Consider the following 22584-nt stretch of genomic DNA (forward strand, 5'->3'; position numbering starts at 1 on the left):
GTCGACTGCAGTAAGAGGAAGATATGGATTTTCCGTCTGAGGCACTATTGGAGAGCCTGCATGTTTTCTTCTTCTTCTGTCTTGCATGACACAAGGCTGTTGCTGCTCGCTGCTGCAAGGATGGATTCCCCTTGCTAATGAGGCTACCTCATCCTCACGCAATTTTTCAACATCCTGATCTGCAAGATAGCTGTGTGTGAAGCACACCCCATCACCACGGGAGATTATGTTTACTAGCAGCACTCAAGTCAGCAGGTTCCTGGTTAGCCTCTCCCAATGATTAACATTTACGACAGCTAAAAGCATGATTTGCTAAACAATAAAACCATGTATGTAGCTTTTGGTATTTGTTATAAAGCACAGGGATACATTTAAGAACTGGAACAATAACATTCAGACAATATAAACCAGACCGTGACCACCAAACATTTTAACACATTTATTGAAAGTCAGCGTATAGAAAGGACAGTTAATTCAGTCTTGGCCTTCAAATCCACCGCAATCAAGATGAAACTTAAAGGCATAAAAAGAAGCCCACTGTTCACAATACACTGAAGAATGGACTGTAGGTTATAAGGAATAAATGTGTGCAAAAGACAAATGTTTAGTGTGTACAGAGTGAACACAGTAACATTCAAAATGCTATTGTAAAATGTATGTTTTAAATTCTGCACGTACATCTATTTGGGCAACCAGTTGCAAAAAAATCTAAACAATTTTTTTTTAGTTCAAGGGATTTCTAAAAACCTTACCCCTTTAATATTTACAGCTGAATAAGGGAAAGCAATACCTAACAGTATGGAAAAAGAAAAGCATTGTGTCAATAAAGATAAAAACAAGCTTTTTTTTAGATGCATCAGTTTGAAGCGCTGTCTTGTTCTGCCTGACGCCTGGTCTCCTGAGCCATCTTTTTGAAGTGGCGCTCGGCACGCAGTTCCTCAAAGCAGAACTCAGTGGCGCCGCTGAGCAGCAGCTCTTGACAGTACATGCTCTTCTCCTGCGCTTCTCCCGATTCTGCTTCCTTTCGTTGCAGATGGTGCTCCTGTATTCTCTTTAGAGGGGTTTCCTCTCTGTGGGGCTTACGTGATGATAAAACGTTGTTCACTGCCGGAATGATTTTACACGGAGTCCTGCAGAACAGAATCACGACACAATTATGCATATGGAAAAAATGTTATAAAAAGTCACCAGTAAGGTTTCAACTAGTGTTTATTTTGATTTCTGATTATCCTATTAACAATACTAACATGTCGGCTACTAAGATCCAAAGGTAGTTAATTAAAACGGACATTAAAATGAGTTGTTTTCGCTACTCACACTGTTGGAGGGTGGTTTGATTCCTCAACAAATGGTTGGAAGGTGGGTTTGGATGGTGGTGGGTCCATAACTGTACGTCTCAATTTGGTCCTCTGGGGCATCTATGGCACACAGATGATATTGCTGGGTTTAATTTCAGGTTCACTTTTAAATAAACTAAACTAAATGAATGCTGCTTCTCAGACCTTGACATCACACCATCTTTCGAGCCTCTTCTCATTCTCTTTTGATCTGGCGGTGGGAGGGGCCACCCATGATTCCAATGTAGGTTCTGAACGGTCCGTGCTGCGACTCTTGTTCTCATCGAAGACCAAAAACTGACCTTTTGAAGCATTGCCAACGGCAGAGTTATCATGTGACTCCAGGCCTCCTGAAATATCTGTACACAGAACAATAACATTTAACAACTTTTTAAATGATAAAACTCCCTTTTTAAAAGGTTTTTTTTACACTCACTTCTGATTGCAGGCCCAGTTCTGATGATGGGGACGATGGTCTTTTTCTTTCCTCTGTATTTGAGGTCAGCTAGAGAAAGTCTCTCGAGTTGGTTGGGCTCATCATCACTATTGCGCTCCTCCACCTTCATCATTGCGTGTCGGGACACACGTGCCTGCAAAGCCCTGCACAGAATACAGAAAAAATACCAATCACGACTGCGCCAATATTATGCAGTTACTAGAATCAAGAAAGTTTTTTTTTTTTTTTTTTTTTACAAACAATAACAATATTTCTAACTTTACTGGATTAACGCATACTTGTGAAACTGCAGGAGCCTATCATGTGGCTCGGCATGCATCCTGAATCCTTCCTGGTACATCTGATCTGCTTTGCGATTGTTGCCCTGATTCTCATATTCCTCCGACCAAGATATGTAGAAAAATGTCTGTGTTACTCCGATTCCCTGTGCTTGCATGTACTGGAAAATTTCCAAAGGCTCTGCGCAGTTTTTTGCCTAATCACACACACACACACACACACAAAGTCAAAGGTTATTATGCCAGGTCATCATCATAGCAGCGATAAAACAGAAGTTAAAATATTACACGTACAAACTTGATCCAGACGTCAACATAGCGAGGGTCATTGTGATATTTCTTTTCTTGAGTGAATTTGGTCACACCTTGTTCCAGCAATCTGGTGAGGTTGCTCTCCTTTCCTCCCTGGGGGAAGGTTTGCTCTGTCCACTTGATATATCTGTAAAAAAAGAGCGAACCAAGTCAGGATTCGAAACAAAAATTATAAGATTGCAGAACATCACATGAATGTAAGCAAGTGTTTACACTTTGTGTTTATTTGGCTTACCGATCCCAAACATCAAGTGGATCATCTCCGTCGTACATCCGCAACTCAGATTCAAAAGCCCTGGAGAAACAGAAAGCCAGAAAACCCTCACTTATAAAGTAAAGAAACTGACTCCAGACATTCCAGGCGCGATGTTTTAAAGGTAATGCATACTGTCTCTGCTGGTTGATGGCAGAGTTGTCTCCATCCTGTTGTTGAAGCGCCTGATGTAAGGCTGATATGGCTCTGCCCCGCCGCAAAGGCTGGATGTTTTCTTTGCTCAGCTCCCATTCGACATCTCCACCTTCAGCCATTATGGAAATGAAAACTTCTACAGACCAACAGAAATAGAACACAGTGACACACACACACACGCACACACCAATTTAGCCGCTCCATAATTCCACAGGACTCGTGCTAATAAACACAATCTTGTTTAAACTGTGTTTGTTTATTAATGCAAGTATCATCATTTTTGATCATGGAGATGTAACCTTAACAACACGGCTGTATCCAATGTTTATGTTTTTGTGTGTAAAACATTGCATGTAAACACTACTGCTGCTAGCTTGCGTGAGAGGAAGCCGCACAGTTTTCAACCCTGTTTGATTGTGCATGGTGACGGATTTGAAAGTCTTAGGGTCCTGTAATGTTGTTGTTTTTTCTTGCTTGTGCACGCACAAACACAAATGGAGAATATGTCGGTACACTCGTGACGTTTACGGGTTAAAAAGTCATAGAGGTTTAAACGTATTTAATGGCGGGGTTGAAAAGCCTTCCCGATTCCCTCAAGTAGCAAATTTTGTCGTTGTTCGATTACCACAACGTTAACGTGTGATTTGATATCTAACAAATAGTGAAATTAGTATTCATTTTAGTATTAATCTTACGTCCATGGCGAGCGAAACGTTTCCAGTGCCCTAGCTAAACCACCGAAGCTATTTGTTGACATAAACGAGCACATGAACTCGGGCGCTAACACTAGCTTTGGCTCAGCAGTTCTGCCGTTTAAGTGAATTGGTGGAAATTACCTGTTTCAAACGAAAGAAAATATCTAGAATCCGTCGTTCTTACCACTTTCAAGGCTCCTTTTCAGTTCTTTTCCAGACAATATCTGTTACAGCGTTGCCAAAGAATGGCAGGCAGCGATTAGTACTTCTGAGTTTTGAACAAGGACCGCGTGACAATTTGGAGAAAGATGATTGGAGGAAATTAAAAAACAGGAAATCGTCATTTTACGTCTTCCGGAATACTTCCTGCTTAGATTGCAGCAACATTGACACGTAAAGATAGGCTGCCAGCTCCCAACTGCTCTCATGGTTTTCTTTTTTATATTTATCCGGCAGAGCAATATCGACCGATTAAACGTGCCCGTCTGACACACGCACGAACATGGACAACCGCTGTTATTATTGTGCATCAAAGTTCAGCCTCTTCAAGAAGGAGGTAAGAGCTTAAATGGCTAATATCAATAACGTAGCTCGCCTTAAGACAATAAATAATCACGAAGGAGTTGTATGGCGAAGAGGCAATATACTTTGCTTTATTCCCATAGCTGAGTTGTAAGAACTGCGGCCACTCCTTGTGTTCCAGCTGTTTGACTTTCAGTGCTGTGGTGCCTCGCTGTGGCAGTACCCAGCAGAAGGTCTGCAAACAGTGCCACGGTAACCTTACAAGGTAATGGTCCACTCACGCAGTTAAATAGCAATGCCATTATTCATTCTGATTATTAAATGTTCATGTGAATCTTTTTATATATATATATATTTTTTTAGTGGTGATGCCACAAGCAGTGCTGGAAAGTGGTCTCCTCCTGAAAACTACAAGAAGTTAGGACATGACAGATTTGAAAATATATATATATATATATATATATAATACAGCAGTTTTAGAATGTCTAAAGCTCATGTTTCTTCTATAGGAGGGTTGCAGCATTTGAAGCCAGACAGCAGGGACAGTCAAGAAAGCCACTTGCACATGCAGGCAAAAGAAACGGCAAATCAGATCATGTACCGACCAAAGGCCTGAGTAAAGAAGATCAAGCTCTTACTGAAAGACTTCAAAAGCTAAAGGACGCAGAACAGAGTAAATCACGAGACTTATAAATACTTATTTTTCACTTTAATCTGACAAATACAGTTGTACGGTACATTATTTAATGACACAACCATTGTAAGCTTTGTTAATATTTCTTCAGAGGCCATCCCATCTGAGAAAGAGCTTGAGTCGCGCCTTGCTGCCCTGAGAGGACCCAGCCAGCCGGTGCCTTCTTTTGGGGAGATGGAGGACCGTCTGGCAGCATTACGGGGTCAGGCTGCACCATCTCAGGCTCCACCACCTGTGAGCAAAACCTCTTACTACTTTTTTTTTTTGCAGGATCTTGGTCATTACAATCTGTGCTATAGACAGTTCTATGTAAGTAAGGTTGTTTAGAAGGATTTGCACATTAGATAGGTGGCTATAAATCCCTAACAGGATATACTTGTGTGCTCTTCTGTGCAGGTGCACCATCCTCCAGATACAAGGTCTCAGACTGAACAGGCCAATGATCTAATCACCCAAATGACAGACGAAGTGGCCATTGACCATCAGCATGTGAATCCTGAAAGCAGTAAGATGTTGCTCATCACATTGATTTCTCTCACAATAAATTAATAATAATGATATATTATGACTGTATTCTGACAGCAATATCCACTACTGTGGGGCTTTACTCAATTTGCTTCAATCTGTCAATCCCCCCCCCCCCCCTAAAGGGGTAGATGGCCGTATGAATGATCTCAACAAAGGGGAAGGGTGGGCATTGGATGAGAATTTGGAGGAGAACCAGGATGCTGTCAAGCAGCTGGAGACAGAGAAGGCCCGTCTGTTGGAGGAGGCCATGTCAGAGTTGAAGAAAGATAAGCATTCCCAGAATCAGGTCCTCCACATGGCCAAGAGGCTGGCACAGCTGAAGGGGCAGGACCCAGACAAAGGTTAATCACACATATATTTTCTTGTACCACTTTGTTGCCCTTATATTCTTACTCTCACATCAAATATGAAATGACTGTAAATATAGTAGCATTGACAGAAGTGTGAATGTCTCAAAGCAACTTATCATTTCTGAGATTCTTGTCACTTGTAGTTACAATGGACGACTTTCAACATGACAGTGATGAGGAGACTGAAGAAGAAGCTGTGATGAGAGTCTTAAAACAGGTCTGGGTTTAATGCTAAATAAAGTTCATACCTTGATATAGGATGTAGTCCATGTTTCCTTATGGCATATGGCATATCTTGAATTTGAACTATCCCAACGAGCACTGCCGGCCACAAGAGGCTGCTATTTAGCCTCGATTATAAGTTTTTATTTGAATTGGAGCGCATGTGAAATTCTCTAGTTGTGTTTTTTTGTTCCAGCTTTCCGAAGAGGCTTCCCTGGATGAAGCTAGTGGCTACAACATACCTTTAGAACAGAGTGGACCTAAGAATACAGAAAAGAAAAAGTCTTCCCAAAAACTGGTATGTAAAAAAAAGTGAAAATAAAAAAGGAATATGTTTTGTAATGTTTTTGGATAGAGACATTTATTCCTCTGTTCATCTGATGTTTTTTTTTTTTAGGCTCCAGCAATCAAAAATAAGAAGAGCTTACCAGCTGCTGTTGCACACCAGCCATCGTCAGACAGTGATGAGGAGGAGCTTCCTTGGTGCTGCATCTGTAACCAAGACGCCACCCTTCGTTGTTACACCTGTGATGAAGACCTTTACTGCAACCGCTGCTTCAGGTAGCATAACATCCAAATGATAATGAGAAGCACTGGCCTAAGCCAAAGAAAGAGGGCTGTGGTTAGGAATGCATACTGTGACCTAGAACAAGTATGTGCAGGATTGCTGCCAGACTGATAAGCAGAATGAATATAAAGTATTTAGTGTAAATAATTATTAATCCGGTCTCCATTCCCCCCCCCCAGGGAAGGCCATGATAAATATGACAGAATGGAGCATCGCACCACTAAGTACAGTGCACCAAAGAAGAAGAGGAAGTGAAGTCCACCTTGTTGGGCTTCAGTCACTCATCCCTGTTAGACTTCTGTTGTAGAATGAAGTGATATATTATTGTTAATAAAACAGATGCTAAAATTTAAACACTACGTGGATTTTAAAGCAAACCAGAGTTTGTCATAAAAGCCCACAGGAGGAGGAGTCTGATTGCTGTAATTGTTAACAAATTAACTGAACAAATAAGATAGAGGTATAAATAGGCATTATTATTAATGTAAATAAAAAAACAACATTGCAAAATGTGGAAAAACTTAGATTTTCTTTTTGTAATGCAAAAAAAGGCTGCTATAGACAGTGCTGGTATTTTAGCTCGACTGCTCGCATAAAAGGTTCAAATATCCAACTGAGTAAGAATATTGAAGTCTTTTACCTTGTTCCCCTTGCCCTACTTCCCACAGGCAACAAAGGATCATTTAAAATACACTTTGGACTTGTCACATTGTGATCATTAATCTATTTTTAATTTTGACAACATGTTTAAAAAAAACCGAAATGCAAATGCAGATGACACACAGTCCCAGAATACTGTCAGATCTGGACTGAAGAAGTGCAGAGGAGTCAGTATAAAAGGATTACTGAGGGCTTTGTTTTCTCTTGGTGGGCACAGCAGTCGGTTTTATAATGTACATCTGGATTAAGGCTATGCCTTTTCTTGTGAGTAGTTCCATTATAAAGGATGCAGAAGTGTTCGTCACCATGTCAACTCCATAGGCTGAATTTCAGAAGCTGAACATATTTTTGATTACTTCACAAAAATGTCCCTGGCTTGTCTAACTTTGGACGGATTCTGTGTTGGACAGATAGGAGTGGAAATGTGGGTGAACCCAACAAAGTACTCTAATGGCCTCAGCCCCTGTGTGCGACAGAGAGATGGCCAGAGTGCAGTGTCAGTGTGCATTACTGTCAAGCTAAATGAGGAGAAACCATAATTCCCCTTTCCTCTGGGGGGGCTGCTCCATCATGGTGTGCCTGGAGGATGGAGTAGCCTTTTCTGCCCATGTTAGCCTCTGCACCACAGACAGGAAATTGATGAAGATAATGGTTGCCTACCTAATGGACCTTACTGCCACTTTGTTTGCTCCTGGACCTGACATGTCAACATCTTTGTTTCCGTCACCCTGTTAAAAGATTTATACCTGAAATCAGAAGATTTTCTTCTGGGAGCAATAAGTTGACGGCCAAGCTACTGTAAGAGAACAACATTATCTTTCTTGTAATATAAGTACTGTTTTCAGAGCGGTAATGAAAGGTAATGCACGATAAGTTTAATTGGTACTTTGATTTGATGGGTTTAATGGAAATGTCAATATATATTTGTATGTGTAGAATTCATAACACCTGATGATCCCATCCTGCTGACTTGTTCATTTGTTTATAAGCAGATATAACCCGTTTTTTTATAATTAGACAGTCTTGTCTTGAAAATGCTTGATTTTATTTCATCATACAACACTTTTATCAGAACAAAAATATTTATGTACATAAATAGGCAACAAAAAAAAGGTATTGTCTTGCACAAAAAAATGTCTGTATGAGTAATAGTCATTAGATCTTTTTTTTATGACATGTACATTGTTGGTATGTTTATGCAAAACAAAATGTTACAGCAGTCCATGAATTGAAGTGAAAAAAAAAAAAGAAATCGGTTCAAAACCTGTCTGTTCTGGTGTTGCTGATGCTGACCCAGGAGCAGGCATAGGTGCAGGAAGGAAGTCCCTCATGTTAACCCCACATACAGGCATCCAGTTAATGCATGGGAAGATGAGAGGCTCCGCTTCGTCTCAATCCTTTCTATATGAACTATGATTATTATTTCTTCAAGGGACCTGACATTTTGCGTAGACCCTTTATCCTGTAGAGCAGCCCGTTGATGAAGTCCTATGGGGAAGACGGGGACATTTTTTTTTCATTCAATGCAGTAGAATAGAAATCAGTAATCAATATGTTTATGTGCTTAATCATAAAAAGTTTATATGCTTGTGTGCAGTTTCATTGGCGTATTGTTTTTTTTTATTTTCTCACCTCTTTTGGCTTTCCACATTCGTGCAACAGCTCCTAATAAAGAATACAAACACAGGGCGGCTCATGAACAACATTGCAACACTGGATTCCGCCAAAGGTCAATTGCTTGTGAAGCTATTGACCCCCCCCCCAACACACACACACGAATAGTTAGTTACACACGCAGGTATTGTTTTAGAACAGGGTCTACCATGTTAACGTGTTTTATACCTGCAGTCGGGTTCTCTGCCCTTCGTCTGTAAGTTCCAGGAGCTCATCTATGTCAATCTCTAACTCTGGAATCTCTTCCTCCTGCAAAGGAAACAAACATCAGAGGACGGAGGTTAATTTTTCTCTACTTCTCTCGGGTTTTTTTTATATTTCTGCATGCAAAAAAACCCAAAAGCTCCTGTCAAATATGGGCTTCTTGTCATCCTTTCCTTTCTGCAGTGGTGGGATTGTCCGCACCATTACACATAGTCAATCGGAGGGAAAGGGGAAAGCGTTGGATGGGATCCAGGATGTGATGCAACATGGCAGGGGTTCAGCAGCACAGCAATTAAGTCCTATTATTGTCATGCTGTGTGTTGATAGTACACAAAACCAATACTGCAAGGTGTACTGTTGAAATATGAGAAGAAATAAACGTTTTTTCTTTAATAATTTCTCAGAACAATGTGATTATGTACTGTGAAAATGAACTAAGTTGGAGAGCGCAGAGGCTTAAAGACAAAAAAAGGTTCACGGAAGCCACGTGCTGGCTTTGGATTTCATGGATGTTTACCCAGTTAGCATTTAGGTTGCCCTTGCTTCTAGTTGAAGTGTGTTTTCTTTAGCATAATACATTCATTCTGTTACCCACAGACAGTATTAGCTGTCATATGTGAACAAGATATTTTAATAGGAACCCCTTGCTGGTCTTAATGAAACCGAGGCCGGCAGCGCAATGAAAGATTAAATGTCAACCTCATGTAAGAGGTTGTACAAAAGGGCACGGAGCATGCAGTTATAAAAAAAAAAGGTAATGTTGCAAAGTAATAAATCCCTTTCACAAGCTCTTATCCACTCCTCACTACAATTTCAGAGGGAATGAACAGCACTCAATCACTTCAGGGATCCTGAGCAGAGATATCTAGAATCAGCAGGTCCACACTCACTTTCTCCACCAGCTCAGCTGTGGGTACTTATGTTGTGCTTTTTGTTTTGTATTTTGCAGATCAGATAGTTTGGCCAAGTACTTTAAATTGTCAGGTGTCTTTTAATTAATGCTTCATTTAAGAGACATTACAAAGAAAAAATAATTTAAATAAAAATTGTGATCCAGCAGAATGAATTATTATGTCATAGGAGGAAGTCTGTCTTCTAGAAGTTGGGTACCGGACTTTGAGTGTGATTTTGGCTTGACAGAATTAAAGGTGAGCGTCAGCCCTTGCTGGATGTGTGTGTGCCCAGATGGCTCTCACTCTGAAGAACCAAACTATTCCAAAGTAAAGCATGACAACATAGCAATCGTTTAAACGTGTGCATTTACCACGAGGAAACACAATGACCAGTTGCTTTTTTCATCTATGTGCTGTGGAGTTACCTTTACTGACACTTCTCGGCAGAAATGTCTCAGCAGCACTTGAGACATTTGAGTTCTGTGCAGTAGCCGGAGGTTAAAATGAATGTTGGCACTAAGTCTGGAATCGCTTCTCATCAAAGTGGTTCTCAGAGGAAACAGGTGCACTCTAAAGGGCAGCTGCAATTTGTTCTAAATTGATTGTTTAGACATTGTATTTATTTATTAAGAAAGTTTATCCTTATTTAGGACAATGTTCTAGAAATGAAGTTTCATATATAAGGCTAATAATTCACGAGTAATAAAGATAATAGATAGAATCAGTTAGTCAGCCAGCGCAAGGATTTCAACCTGAGGCAGCTTCCTGGACTAAATGGTTTAGAAAAGGAAGAGTTAATATTGACGGACCACAGAGAGTAGCGTTTTTCTTGCCCCCTATGATCTATCATCTTAATGGCAACCCTCAGGTAAAAGCTTACATTTGACAAAGGTGTGTATGTAAGACATACAGAATTAAATGTGCAGCAAGGAACATGAGTATCCACCACCAGAACTTAAACCTCTGTGCAAGGTCCCGAACAAATATGGCTGACCTGTCATTGTTTTTAGATTACGCACATTGGCTACATTTCTTAATTGTTTTATGTTACTATATTATTTGTAATTACCGGTATCTGTTGCTACTATTTTTAACTGTAATATCTTTCTTTCTGTGGGTTGTTCCACTGCTTCTTGGCCAGGACGCAATGGGAGAAACGAGGCATGTGGGCTCAGAGCAACTTTCCTGGTTGCAGAATGTTAAATGAAATTGTTTATTATATAAATAAAATAAATGTATTTCCCATAATCTGGAAGTCAAGTTTTGGTTGAGCTGGTTAAAGACAGATTTTTTTTTAATCATATTCTACTACACGCAAGTGTTAAATAATGCTAGTCACTGTACTATGGCGTTAGAAAATATTACAACAAGACATCAAACGTGTCAGTAATCGTGAAGCAAAGGAAACCATGGCAGGATATCCAGCTGTTTTGATAAGACGCCATGTTTAACTTATCAGACCTTTCCGTTTTCCTGTCAGAGGCACGAGCTAACCACAGGTCAAATATTCATTAACTTCCCTGTGTGAGTCATGACACATAAAGAGTTATTTAAAGTTTAAGAGGGCAACCAGAGTGTGGGGATCAAATCTACACACGAGTGGGAAAGTTCCATGCTAACGTCTCTACATTGTGTCATATCTTCAAATACATTCTGGATTTATACAGGAGTAAACATTTGCAGTTCTCACACAATCTTAGTTAATGCATTTTTAGAAGGTGTGAAGTTTGCAATGAAGGCAGCCATTCCAGACCCCCCCAGCAGCACTTGTATGAATTAGACATGCGGTTAAATAATTCAGGTGGTGACACAAGGGGACTGATGCTAAATGCTTCCACACGGAAGACTCGAAGCGACGTTCCCCTGAGCACATGCAAAATTCATTCCACCGGCCAGTGCACGAGGCCACGGTTAACTCTGCACAAGGGCCCAACGCAAATATCCAGTCCACCCCATGGTGCACCGTAAAGCCCTCATTTTCATACGGCAAGGAAACACACACAAGACATTCTGTTTACCATCCGTGACATCAGGCACTCCCACTGAATTAAAGACAACAGGTATCAGACATTCTAAAGTCCAACCGCCCGGCCTGGAGGCGTGCACACCTGATGTGCACATTTATCCTCAATGACTACATCCTCTTTAAAGAACTTCCAGTGAGATGCTCACATTCTGCTCCATCACTATAAACACTAGATGCACCCACAGGCCGTCTGCAGCAAAGCATCCCAGCTAAGTTCAACAGTTAAATGATTTAGTCTGTCTTGGCCTTCTCTGGTAAGAAACTGAGGCATTCTCCTCTGATCTGCATCGTCATTCTGAAGCTCACGCTTCCTAAACAGACACTACTAATTCCACTGAGCCACGCTGCCTCGTGCAAGCGATGACACCTCTGTTGCCATGGTTTCCCCCCAGAGAATGCCAAGCTAATCAATATGGAGTCTCTGGCATAATTGGATTGTTTCCCACAATCCAGGAGTGGCGTTATAGATGTTGTGTAGCTGCGGTGAGAGAGAGAGAGAGAGACATGTCATCATAATCCCCTGTAAATATTAAATATTGATATCTAGCTGAGGCCATCAATTAGGCATATATATATAAACTCAATATCATTTATTGAGTGTCAAGAATGCATCTACAGACATTTGTATGATGACAGCAAGTCCTGTGTACGGAACATTTAAATTAAATCATTATTTTTACTGCTCTCTACCTCATTGTGTCTTTATTTTAGAGTTTACTATTTCAATGCTGCTTTGGGTCCATTCTTAAAAAAATGTAGTCACTGATCCTAAAAAAAAGCCCTCTGAGATCCTAAATTGTTGAGATTTGCTGAACGTGTTGTTTCATCGAGGTCGCAATATACATGCAAAAGCATCAGAATGGCCTAATAATAATAAACATCCTATCTTGGGGGGAAAAAAAATACTCTGATCGCAGTGGCTGAGCACCAGGTTGCACACTGAACGGCTGATACTGCAGCCAGGTTGATGGCACACGAGGACACGTGTGCTGAAAACTGCAGCCTTTGAGCGGCAGCTCCGGCCTCCCACCCGCTCCTCTCTCACGCATGATGGGTATAGTCCACCATTGGCACCTGTGAGCAGTGCCATTCCTCCCTTGTCACTCCCCTCGCCTCCTCCTCAGTGTGTGTCGGTTGCAAGGCAGCCCTGTCCTACCTCACAGTCAAACAGCAGGTGCAGCTGCCCGTCGATCCACTCCTCAATGTCCAGCCTCCTCTGCAGATCCTTGCGGTTGTACTTAACTGTCAGCTTGCCCAGCTTGCGGTGGGCCGGCTCCCCTGACTTGTCTGCTGCCTGAAACATCACCCTGGACTGGGTGCTAGGCTCTGACGCCATGGCTGCCACAGCCTCAGGAGAGCTGTGGACACACACTAATCTCTATCTCTCACACACACACGAGCTGTGACACGTTGGTATTGCAATCCAGCTCCCCTGCTCTGCTTCAGTCTCTGCTCCTGCTGTCGTTCCCACGCCTATCTCCTGTGATCTTGTGTTCCTGCTCTCCCTCTCTGTGACGCCGGCTCTCCTTCTCTGCCTGTCCTCATCCTCTCTCTCTCTCTCTCTAAACCTCCGTCCCTCCTCCTCCTTCCTGCAACCCCCACAATCAGGAGGAGGGTAATGAGATAGGCCTCTGTACTTGTGCATGTGTGTGTGTGTGTGTGTGTGTGCTGTCTTCCTTCATATTATAGTATGTCGGAGCATAGGTCATTTACAGTTATAAAAACCGGTGAGCGGGTTATAAGCCAACCACAGCAATCATTTTGGGATTATTACCCTGGCTGGAAATATGCCATTATTTTTCACTGACATTACAAAGCTTAGAAATAGGAGTGTACTTTTATTCTTTTATCTCCTACATTATAATTTGTCAACAGATTCCAACCAATATTTCCTATTATTCACACAATGTGAATATCTAAACTACTTGGGGCCACTCACAAAGATTAAAGGGTTTTTACATACTATAGTGGTTCCATTATATATTCAACAAATACTCCCAACAACAGCCCCCCCCCCAAGGGTCCTCTGGTGCGAGAGCTGCCCTGTTCCTTTATAACAGACATTATCAGGTGCAGGTTTAATAGGCCTTGAAGTCAAATTGGCATCCTCGGTTACGCGTCCGTAAATAATGGATGAATAGGAGAGACGGTGTTTATGGCTCTGTAAAAGTCAAATGTCACATAAAGGCTTTGAGGTCGTCAGTGCAGGCTGGGGCTAAATATGAATAGTGGAACATAATCCAAGGTCAAAAATTCACCGTTAGCTCTCTGCAAGTATTTCAGCTGAATCAGCAGAGCTCTATAGTGTTTCCACAGATCCCACAATGGGGTTCAGTTTTTTGTTTTTTTGTTTTGGCTGGGACCATCAATCAGCCGTAGCTGTGCATGTTCGCCCACTGATGCGCCGTCTGTTACAAACACTGAATTATTGAGTGCCTCCTGTGGCTCACCTTTCCACAGAAACAAGTTCATTCATCTCGTCTCGTGCTGCTTGGTTCTCCATCGCTGGATTTTCAAAAAGAAAAAATAAATAAATGACACTGGTCAGAGACCTGTGAGGCTTTCTCACCTCAGACCCAACCATGGTGTTCCCGGTTGGGGAAAAGAAAAGCAGAAGCAGGGAAGAAACTTTCTCTAATATTTAATCTCCACTGTCTGAAGATAGTCAGGAACGTCAGGAAGCTGTAGCTTCTGAATGGAAGTTGCTTTTTTGTTTTTCCCTGAAACTCACTCATATTCTGAATTAACTTGCTGAGTTTATGACTCAGTGTACATCACAGAACTAGTTCACGTGCATTGCATAATTTGGACGCCTACTTCCTGTTGTACCTTGTCTAGTTTCTTCATTCTTGAATGAGTCATCGCACACGGCATGGCATGAGTGACTAATATGATGAAGATATGACGTGGTGAAGGAGCCGGTGGGGGGGGGGGGGTAGATTTATGCTAATAAAGATACTGTATGTGAGGAAAAACTCATGTTTTACAAAGCTTTGAGAAAAATGATGGCGACCGTGCAGCTTCAGCTTTAGACGAGCTCCTGCTGCCACCTTCTGGATCAAAGCTTGTGAATAGGAAAAAAGCATTTCCAGCCACGCCACATATCGTTTGTACGGAATGCCACTATCATATGAAGATGCTATATTGCTTTTTTTATTTTTTTTATTTTTACTTTTGTTGTTGTGTTTTTATTGTGTGTCAATTTGAATGTGTTTTACTTTTTTGTGTTTTATTAATTAATAATGCTGATGTTTTTCATTCCAACAACTGTATTTAATACGAGTATTCTGCATTACAAAACTCTACATCCCCTTGTTTGAAAAGTGTTTTAGAGTTGTGCATCTTTTATAATATTTTATTTACTGCGTCACAGAGGGTTGGTTCGCATCCCAGTTGACAATAGGCAAGAGGCCAGATACACCCTGGATGGGTCACCAGTTCATCACAACACACATTAACACATATGGGGGGATGTAGAGACACAAAAATGCATGTTTTAGACACAAAACATCTGGAGGGAACAGAGAGAAGAGGTTTTGGCTTAAACTTGTGCCACTCCTATTAATTTAGAATATTTTTTTTAATTTTTATTTTGACACATTTTATAATTGTTGTTATTTGAGAACGTCTTTCCATATGGCAGAAATTGAAACATAAATATATTTTATTTATCATTACATATTCAACAGAATGGTATGATAATTGTAGTTCCAGTGGCTGCATCATTTTATGTAGTCTCAATTTCTTATTCTTGTATGAATGAATCTTTTTCATGGGGATTCGGGAATAACTACTTCAAACTTAGAAAGCAGTAAAACATTTAAAAATGTTCATGTTAGAAATTGGTAAATCAATCCCAAAAAGAGTTCTCTCAATCCCCTGAACGCAACAAACTTATAAAGATGGACAAAAAACAAAGATAATATTATAATGATCATTTATTTTGAACTTGATTAATGAAATCAGGGTTCTACACCGTTACAGATCAAAGAAACGTCACTTCATGTCAATACTTCAGACAAGCGACGGGGGGGAGAGCAAGTGCTCAGGATTTATCATGCGTAAAAGGCAGCGAGGGCGCAGCGTCCCGTCGGTTAACGGTCGCATCCCGATCACGATCATGCTTCACATTCTCTCTCTCTCTCTCGCTCAGCTCCGGGCTTCCGTCATTTAACAGCCAAGAAGGGAGTGGCGTCGTCGGTGAGGGGGAGTGGAATTTCACTTCCTGTGTCTCTCAGGTGACTCACCTGGGCAATGTCGTCGATTGCTGTGGATTTTTTTTTTGGTTTGTTTTTTTTGGTCGACATCAGACGGGCTTGCCTTCGCCGTCTTTGTGAGTTTCGGAGTGTTGGAGAATCAGATCGTTGAGAAAAGGAGCGTCCGTGAATGATTTCTGCGGAAACCCAGCGGGGGAGCCGGGAGCTTTGATCTGGGAGAAGGAAAGCGCGTCTCTCTGCGGCCTTCTGGAAGAGGTCGACTTCTGGAATAGAAATAATAAGGCGTTTTTTTTTTATTTTGTATTTAAACTTCCTACCGTCCAGTGTTTATAAAAGGACATTTTCCGTGTATTATTACCTGGACTTTATAAAAAAAAATGACTGCGCTCCTTCGGGGACGTTTTGGAGCGCTCCTCCTGGCGTTGCTTTTAGACTCCGCTCGTTGTCAGGATGACGGCGAAGAATGCCTGGCTCGCTTCAAGATGGGCCGGGAGAACTTCATTCTCGACACCGAGGAGTCCGTGAAGGACGGAGCCACGTTCGTGTCCTCTCCTGCTTTAAACACAGACCAGGACTGCGTGCGCGCCTGCTGCAAGGACGCGCGGTGCAACGTCGCCTTCATGGAGCGTGGAGCCGAGGAGGGCTCGGTCAACTCCTGCTACCTGTTTGACTGTCTGAAAATGAGTAAATACGTGTGCAGATTCGCGAGCAAGCGAGGATACATCAATTACTTCGGTGGCTCCGTGTATCAGAAATACATTTCGATGGATGTCCCCCCAAGTAAGGCCTCCGAGACCTCTGCCAAACTGTCCACGCCGCGCCCGTGACCTTTCTGTGTGGGTTCTACTGGCTGATCGGAATATTAAGGTCTAGTCGTGTGTCGCTTTCCTCCCACTGGAAGGCTCCATTTAAACATTTAAGTCTAGTTAATTCCCTAAAAGTTGCTGTTGCCGTTGAAACCCAGACAGGAACGTTCGGGCTCGGCATGTTCTCTCGTGCCGGGCCGTTGTGGACCGCCGCCGCGCGTCTGCCAATTCATCTTGAGGTTTTGTTTTGACACGTAACATGTGCATTGATCTTCTCTCCAGACGAAGAGGACCATCCTCCGTTGGCCAACGGAGGCCAGGACCGGGTCGTCCAGCCTCAGGACAGCGTGACGCTGAACGGCATCGAGAGCAAAGACGACCAGGGCGTCGCGTCGTTCCAGTGGCAGATGCTCACGGTGTACCCGTACGCCGTCATCGAGGTGAGTGAGGAGGACGCCACTCCCGTCCGGTTGGCCGACGGATCGGTCAGAGACTCAAGTTTGGCCCCCCCAAAAAAAAAATTAGGAAGAAAGGTTCTCATCACAGATCAATACTCGATCGCCGCGTCTAATACTTCCTTTAAGTATCTGCTCGTCGGTTAAAATCCAACACGAGTCTGATTTGTGAATATCACGCAGAAAACCAGCTTTGACGACCAGATCATCGTGTCCAACCTGACGTCTGGGGTGTACAAGTTCCAGCTGACCGTCATAGACACCAGCGGCCAGTCGGACTCGACCAAGGTCACGGTTCTGGTCCTGACTCCGGAGCAGTCTGAGCGTGAGTGCCTGACCCCCCCCCCCCCCACGAACACCACGTTCATCCTGTGGGGGCCAAACGTTGTACAAAGCTTCATTTACCACTGATGACTTTCATAAATTAAATCTGAGGCAACAGCTGCAGTTTAGTCTCTGCACAAATGGATGTCATTTAAAAAATATGTTGGTATGACTGAGTAATGGGCGAGTTTTGTGGTAAACATGAGTCAAATGTTTGCTGTATTTGTTGACATTTTCTTCAGCTTTACTCAGTCACCAGTATCTGGTTTAACTCTGTAACACTGTGAGCGACGACTCTTCCGTCAACCTTTCTCCTTTATTCAAATTATCGCTATTTTACAATTTACTTGTGCTTACATAGTAAAATTCAGTGTTCAAACAGGTTTTTACTGGCGCGCGTGTGTGTGTGTGTGTTGCAATACAAGCCATTGTTTGGTATTTGTCACATGTACCGTGGAAGTCGTGATCGAACCTGTCGAGGCCTGTCTGCCTATAATTCCTGTGGAATGACAAAACAGCACACACACAGAGAGAGAGAGAGAGAGAGAGAGAGATAACAGCTTCTGGTGCTAAATGCATGAAACCACATTTTGCTTTTGTGTTGCACAAGTCGCTCCTTTATCCCATCAGTTGCAGCACACGCCTCATCCATTGGCCTTGCTTTGGAACACGCCACAGTGGCCATGTTTATGTTTAGGGCTTCTACTGCCGTCCCACTCTCCACTCCCCCCCCCGCCCCCCAGCCTCGATGGAACCCGTCAGACAGGTTTCAGCCTGGGTTACGCAAGAAAGAAGACTTTGTGAACCTTCTGAATAAATCTGATTAGGAGCTTTTTCCTGCTCCTTGTGTGAAGGTTTAGGGTTGAAAAGGCGTTTAATCGTTTGGCTGCTTCAGTTGCATATTGAAGCCATGAAGGTGTAATCGTTGAATCCCTTAGAAGTCACTTGTCCTGTGGTAATATGGCAAATATGACTTGCAGTTCCTGGTCTGATCCCACAGTCGGTGCTCTCTTGTGCATGTCTTGAAAAATAACAATGCTGCACCTGTGTGCTTTCCTTAGAACGTGCATCGTCATCCGCATACAGACAATCGCATCTTTAACGCCGCTGTCTGCAGAAGTACACTGTTTTTTTTGTCGTCGCCCCCCCCCCATAGTTTAATTTCTCTACACAGAATTACTTTGTTTACCACCCTCCTACTTTTAGTGTCTGTCTACTTTCGAGACAGACACTAAAAGTAGGAAGGTGGTAAACCGCAGAAGAAAATCCGACCCTGTTTGGTATCGCATACAAGACGAACGCGTTGCTGTTTGTCCATCGGGTTTACAGATTTGAAATGTGTTTGTCAATTGTCTCGTGAGTTCGTCTGTCGGACGCTGAATCAGTGATCGGCTTCTTCGTTTTTTTCAAAAAAACAAAACAATGGCCATGTCATCACAATGTGGGGAATAAATATTAACCCTTGTCCTTCTCAAATTGGTCGGCGACTAGAAGACATCACAAATGGCTGTTGCCCTTCTGTGATATTACTGCTAATGAGGTTTTATATGTAAATATTAATCTGTTCAAGGAACGACTCCTTCTGAATCCGCCCTGCTGTATTGTTTTGTGTCCCATCCAGACCACTGTATGGCGCCCATGAAGGTCGGGCCGTGTCGAGGCTCCTTTCCTCGCTGGCATTACAACGCCGCCTCAGAGAAGTGTGAGCAGTTCATCTTTGGCGGATGCAGGGAGAACCTCAACAACTATCTCACCAAGGACAAGTGTGACAACGCCTGTTACGGATCAGGTATCCTCTCCGGGATGCTCTGCATGAAAATGCATGATGCTGATTGACCTATTTGAGTCGCATTCAGCATGAATGGATGGAGTGAAGCAATAAACAATAGAGTAGTTTCTTTTTGAGAACTAGAATAAAATTATTCTATCACTGCTACAACTTTTAATGAAGACGTATCATCTTTAGTCTCTGATAAAATTATGGCTAGTTGTGTGCTGGGCTTTGTCTCTGCTTGGTGTCTCCAATACTTACCTGTTAAACACATCACTTATGTATTATTGAAAATGTATCTCATTTTTGGGGGGTTTTCCTTTCAGAAAAAAGTGCTAAATCTGGTAGAGGTTTGCCACTGCCAGGAGATCAAGGTATGGGTAATCTTCTCTGTATACAAAACTTCTTCATGCCTCCTTATTCCTGCTATAACTGATTATTTTGATCAAAAACAAAGGCAGTAGGAGCACCTTTTTTGTTGATGTTTCGGGATCTTGTTGGGGTATGTGTCCAATATTATCTTTTATTCCTGATATTGCTGAGGCGGAATGTGATTTAAATCTGAGGACAGATGTAGGCATTTCATACATATGGCAAGAAAAGAAAGTCACTTGCTGCTTTTTCGCCCCAAATCTTTTTAAGATTGCTGTTGCAGGACATGCAAAGGAGCAGATAAACTAATTAAAGAAATAAAAAAGATGAATAAATGTAACGAATAATCAGTTGGATGATTAATTAACAGTTACGGTAACAGTAAATGTCTAGTTAACACATGCAAAAAAAAAAAAAATCAATTTAAAAAGGATAAAATGTCTTTATCGCTGGCTTATAGCGACAGACGTGTTGCAGCACTTGTGATCATTTCCTCTGTGGTTCTGTGCCGCAGTCGCCAGGTGCGACTCTCCGTGCACCACAGAGGAGTTCCCCTGTGAAAACGGATGCTGCTTGGATCCGGGGCTGGAGTGTGATGGAACGCCACAATGTTCCGATGGCTCAGATGAGCAGCGATGCGAGGACTGTGAGTAGTGACCGACTACGTTGGGCTGCATTTTTCACATATGCTCATGGACGTGCTGACCTTTAAACTGTGTCTCTTGTGTCTGCTAAAGTGGACAACAACTTTCGTATACTGCTGGGCATTACGGTGAACGAGCAAAAAGGTGATTAGAAGCTGTTTTTCGTTTCTCTTTATTTGTGTCTGGAGACTTTTTGGCATCATTATTTTAACACAATACTAAGTCTCACCCCGCCCGCTCATTCATTGTCGTTTGCAGTGCGCTGCACAGAGCTTCCGAGCACAGGAACCTGCAGGGAGCACCTCAGCAGGTGGTACTACGACCCCATCAAGCAGGACTGCAGCCGCTTCAACTACGGCGGCTGCCAGGGAAACGAGAACAGATTTGATACTCAGGATTCGTGTATGAAATTCTGCCGTGGAGTAACAGGTTGGTTTCCAGGCTTTCATTTTTTTATTTTAAGAGTTTTTCCAAGAGCAGATGGCAACTAGAGAGGTCAGCCTCGGGCTGATTTGAAATTTGATGATGTTTTGAAATTTAGTATTGTTGTCTGAAGACGAAATCAAAGTTTTTGTGTGGGGAAATAGGTTCCTTTTTTTAAAAAATGTATTCTGGTAAAAGATTATACGACAGAAAAATACAAATACAATAAGAATTGATGATGATGATTAAACCACGTCGATATTTCTTCAGTACGTAGGGGCGGCACATTGGCGTAGTGGTTAGCACAACGAGAAGTTGGTGGGTTTGAATCCCATCTGTATGTTCTCCCCGTGTTCGTGTGGTTCTCCGGCTTCCTCCCGCCTCCAAAAACATGCAATTTAGGTGAATTGATTACTCCAAATTGTCCGCAGTCTGAGAGTGTGCGTGACTGGCTTGGTCTGTGTCCGTGTGGCCCTGCGATGTGTTGTTGCCTCCTCTCAGCAGTCAAAGGTTGTTATTGCGTTTTGAAGCGGAGCGCTCAACCCGGGTTTTTGTCTGCATCGAGTGTAAATTCTCAAACTGTGTATGACATGTTCTTTATTTCAGAAAAAGACGTCCATGCTCGAAATGGGGAACTCGCAGAAAGAACAGGCGATAGCAAGATAGGTATATTTCCCTTCATTTACTCCCCGTCTAGTTCAAGTTTTGCATCCTTCCCTGTAGTGTCTGTGAAGACTGCAGCACCAGGTTTGTTGCTTTTATTGTCTTTTGATTGCTCCATCAGGGATCATAGCGATAGTTGCCCTCCTGGCTCTAGCTATACTCATCCTGCTCGGCGTCCTGGTGTACTGCCTCGTGAAGGGGAAGAAGTCTCAGCACCAACGCGTGCCCGTCAACAACGTCCCCGTCTCCTTTGAGGACCGAGAGCACCTGGTCTACAACATGGCCACCAAGCCCAACTGACCCGATGGGAGGAAACTGAGCCCATTGGCTAGTTTGGATACTAGAGGCGGGGTCGACTTTAGTTTGCCCTGATATGCATATTAGAAATGTGATGCGCACTGAAGATCGTGTCTTGAGTGATGAAATGTGACATCTAATATTATTTTACGTTTTAGCTTGTTTTTGATGTGGCCTGTTGTTGAATATCAGGTTTTACTCGTGTTAAAAGAGAAGGATTTTAGCAGCAGCTGACACCCGTTTAAATTGACAGTGAGCATTAGCGTTGGGTCCTCATTGTTACTTCAAAGTAAAAGTCTGCGCTCCTTGGTTCTAAGACGTGAGCTCTGGGAAATGTTGCGGATGCATGTTCTCCGGCGATCCCTTCAACTTCCCGCCACGACAGTTTCATCGCTGTCAGGTTCATTTTTTATCCTGTTTATAACCCTTTGTTACATTGAATTACACACAAAAGCTCAATCTTGTACATAAGTGATAATTTGATAAAGTAACAATTTCACATGTAGTTATTTTGTCGATTGAATTCTGCTTATAATATCTTTTTTTTTCTTTTTTAAAGCAGCTTTGTTGTTGAGTATTCGACATTTTAAACCTTGTATGTATGACCTGATTTAGGTTGCTGTAACTTTGGCAATTTTTGCTTATACCAAATAAAAATGTTCGTAGAGGTACTTGAGTGTTCAATTTTCTTCATTTGTAAAGCTATAGATGGCAAATTGAAGATTTAGATGTCTGTTCATTTCAGTTTGGTTTTACATGCTGTCTATACAATAATGTTTTTGT

General features: G+C 42.3%; 4 protein-coding genes across 4 annotated transcripts; 2 read left to right on the top strand and 2 right to left on the bottom strand.

Annotated features, from left to right (window-relative positions):
* Positions 1-856: 856 nt before the first annotated feature.
* On the bottom strand, positions 857-2912 carry bub1bb (BUB1 mitotic checkpoint serine/threonine kinase Bb). Its single transcript, XM_068752067.1, has 8 exons — positions 2773-2912; positions 2620-2679; positions 2367-2511; positions 2073-2269; positions 1774-1937; positions 1503-1696; positions 1318-1418; positions 857-1130 (listed from the first exon to the last, which is right to left on the bottom strand). The coding sequence occupies exons 1-8, from the start codon at positions 2910-2912 to the stop codon at positions 857-859; spliced, it is 1275 nt and encodes a 424-aa protein (XP_068608168.1).
* A 1078-nt stretch (positions 2913-3990) lies between these two features.
* On the top strand, positions 3991-6928 carry zfyve19 (zinc finger, FYVE domain containing 19). The gene is made up of 11 exons (XM_068752259.1): positions 3991-4044; positions 4154-4275; positions 4374-4427; positions 4520-4683; positions 4796-4938; positions 5101-5209; positions 5355-5573; positions 5726-5799; positions 6001-6102; positions 6202-6365; positions 6552-6928. Exons 1-11 carry the CDS (start codon positions 3991-3993, stop codon positions 6625-6627), a joined length of 1281 nt encoding a protein of 426 aa, XP_068608360.1. The 3' UTR covers positions 6628-6928.
* A 665-nt stretch (positions 6929-7593) lies between these two features.
* Positions 7594-13343, bottom strand: ppp1r14d (protein phosphatase 1 regulatory inhibitor subunit 14D). Its single transcript, XM_068751947.1, has 4 exons — positions 12986-13343; positions 8875-8955; positions 8665-8697; positions 7594-8520 (listed from the first exon to the last, which is right to left on the bottom strand). Exons 1-4 carry the CDS (start codon positions 13163-13165, stop codon positions 8452-8454), a joined length of 363 nt encoding a protein of 120 aa, XP_068608048.1. The 5' UTR covers positions 13166-13343; the 3' UTR covers positions 7594-8451.
* Positions 13344-16180: 2837 nt separating this feature from the next.
* Positions 16181-22472, top strand: spint1a (serine peptidase inhibitor, Kunitz type 1 a). The gene is made up of 10 exons (XM_068751775.1): positions 16181-16826; positions 17135-17292; positions 17491-17632; positions 19253-19420; positions 19729-19776; positions 20289-20420; positions 20512-20562; positions 20677-20847; positions 21448-21507; positions 21626-22472. Exons 1-10 carry the CDS (start codon positions 16424-16426, stop codon positions 21802-21804), a joined length of 1512 nt encoding a protein of 503 aa, XP_068607876.1. The 5' UTR covers positions 16181-16423; the 3' UTR covers positions 21805-22472.
* The last annotated feature ends 112 nt before the right edge of the window (positions 22473-22584 follow it).

Source organism: Brachionichthys hirsutus, chromosome 18 (assembly GCF_040956055.1).
Source record: "Brachionichthys hirsutus isolate HB-005 chromosome 18, CSIRO-AGI_Bhir_v1, whole genome shotgun sequence".
Lineage (NCBI taxonomy): Eukaryota > Metazoa > Chordata > Actinopteri > Lophiiformes > Brachionichthyidae > Brachionichthys > Brachionichthys hirsutus.

Coding starts and splice junctions, on each gene's coding strand:
- spint1a (XM_068751775.1), top strand. CDS start 16,424: ATGACTGCGCTCCTTCGGGGACGTTTTGGAGCGCTCCTCCTGGCGTTG. Junction 19,777..20,288: donor GCCACTGCCAGGAGATCAAG/GTATGGGTAATC, acceptor TCTGTGCCGCAG/TCGCCAGGTGCGACTCTCCG. Junction 20,563..20,676: donor TACGGTGAACGAGCAAAAAG/GTGATTAGAAGC, acceptor TGTCGTTTGCAG/TGCGCTGCACAGAGCTTCCG.
- ppp1r14d (XM_068751947.1), bottom strand. CDS start 13,165: ATGGCGTCAGAGCCTAGCACCCAGTCCAGGGTGATGTTTCAGGCAGCA. Junction 8,956..12,985: donor ACCTGCTGTTTGACTGTGAG/GTAGGACAGGGC, acceptor TTTCCTTTGCAG/GAGGAAGAGATTCCAGAGTT. Junction 8,521..8,664: donor AATGTGGAAAGCCAAAAGAG/GTGAGAAAATAA, acceptor TCTTCCCCATAG/GACTTCATCAACGGGCTGCT.
- bub1bb (XM_068752067.1), bottom strand. CDS start 2,912: ATGGCTGAAGGTGGAGATGTCGAATGGGAGCTGAGCAAAGAAAACATC. Junction 2,512..2,619: donor CCACTTGATGTTTGGGATCG/GTAAGCCAAATA, acceptor CTTTTTTTACAG/ATATATCAAGTGGACAGAGC. Junction 1,131..1,317: donor TCAAACCACCCTCCAACAGT/GTGAGTAGCGAA, acceptor TCTGTTCTGCAG/GACTCCGTGTAAAATCATTC.
- zfyve19 (XM_068752259.1), top strand. CDS start 3,991: ATGGACAACCGCTGTTATTATTGTGCATCAAAGTTCAGCCTCTTCAAG. Junction 4,276..4,373: donor TGCCACGGTAACCTTACAAG/GTAATGGTCCAC, acceptor ATATTTTTTTAG/TGGTGATGCCACAAGCAGTG. Junction 5,574..5,725: donor GGGGCAGGACCCAGACAAAG/GTTAATCACACA, acceptor TGTCACTTGTAG/TTACAATGGACGACTTTCAA.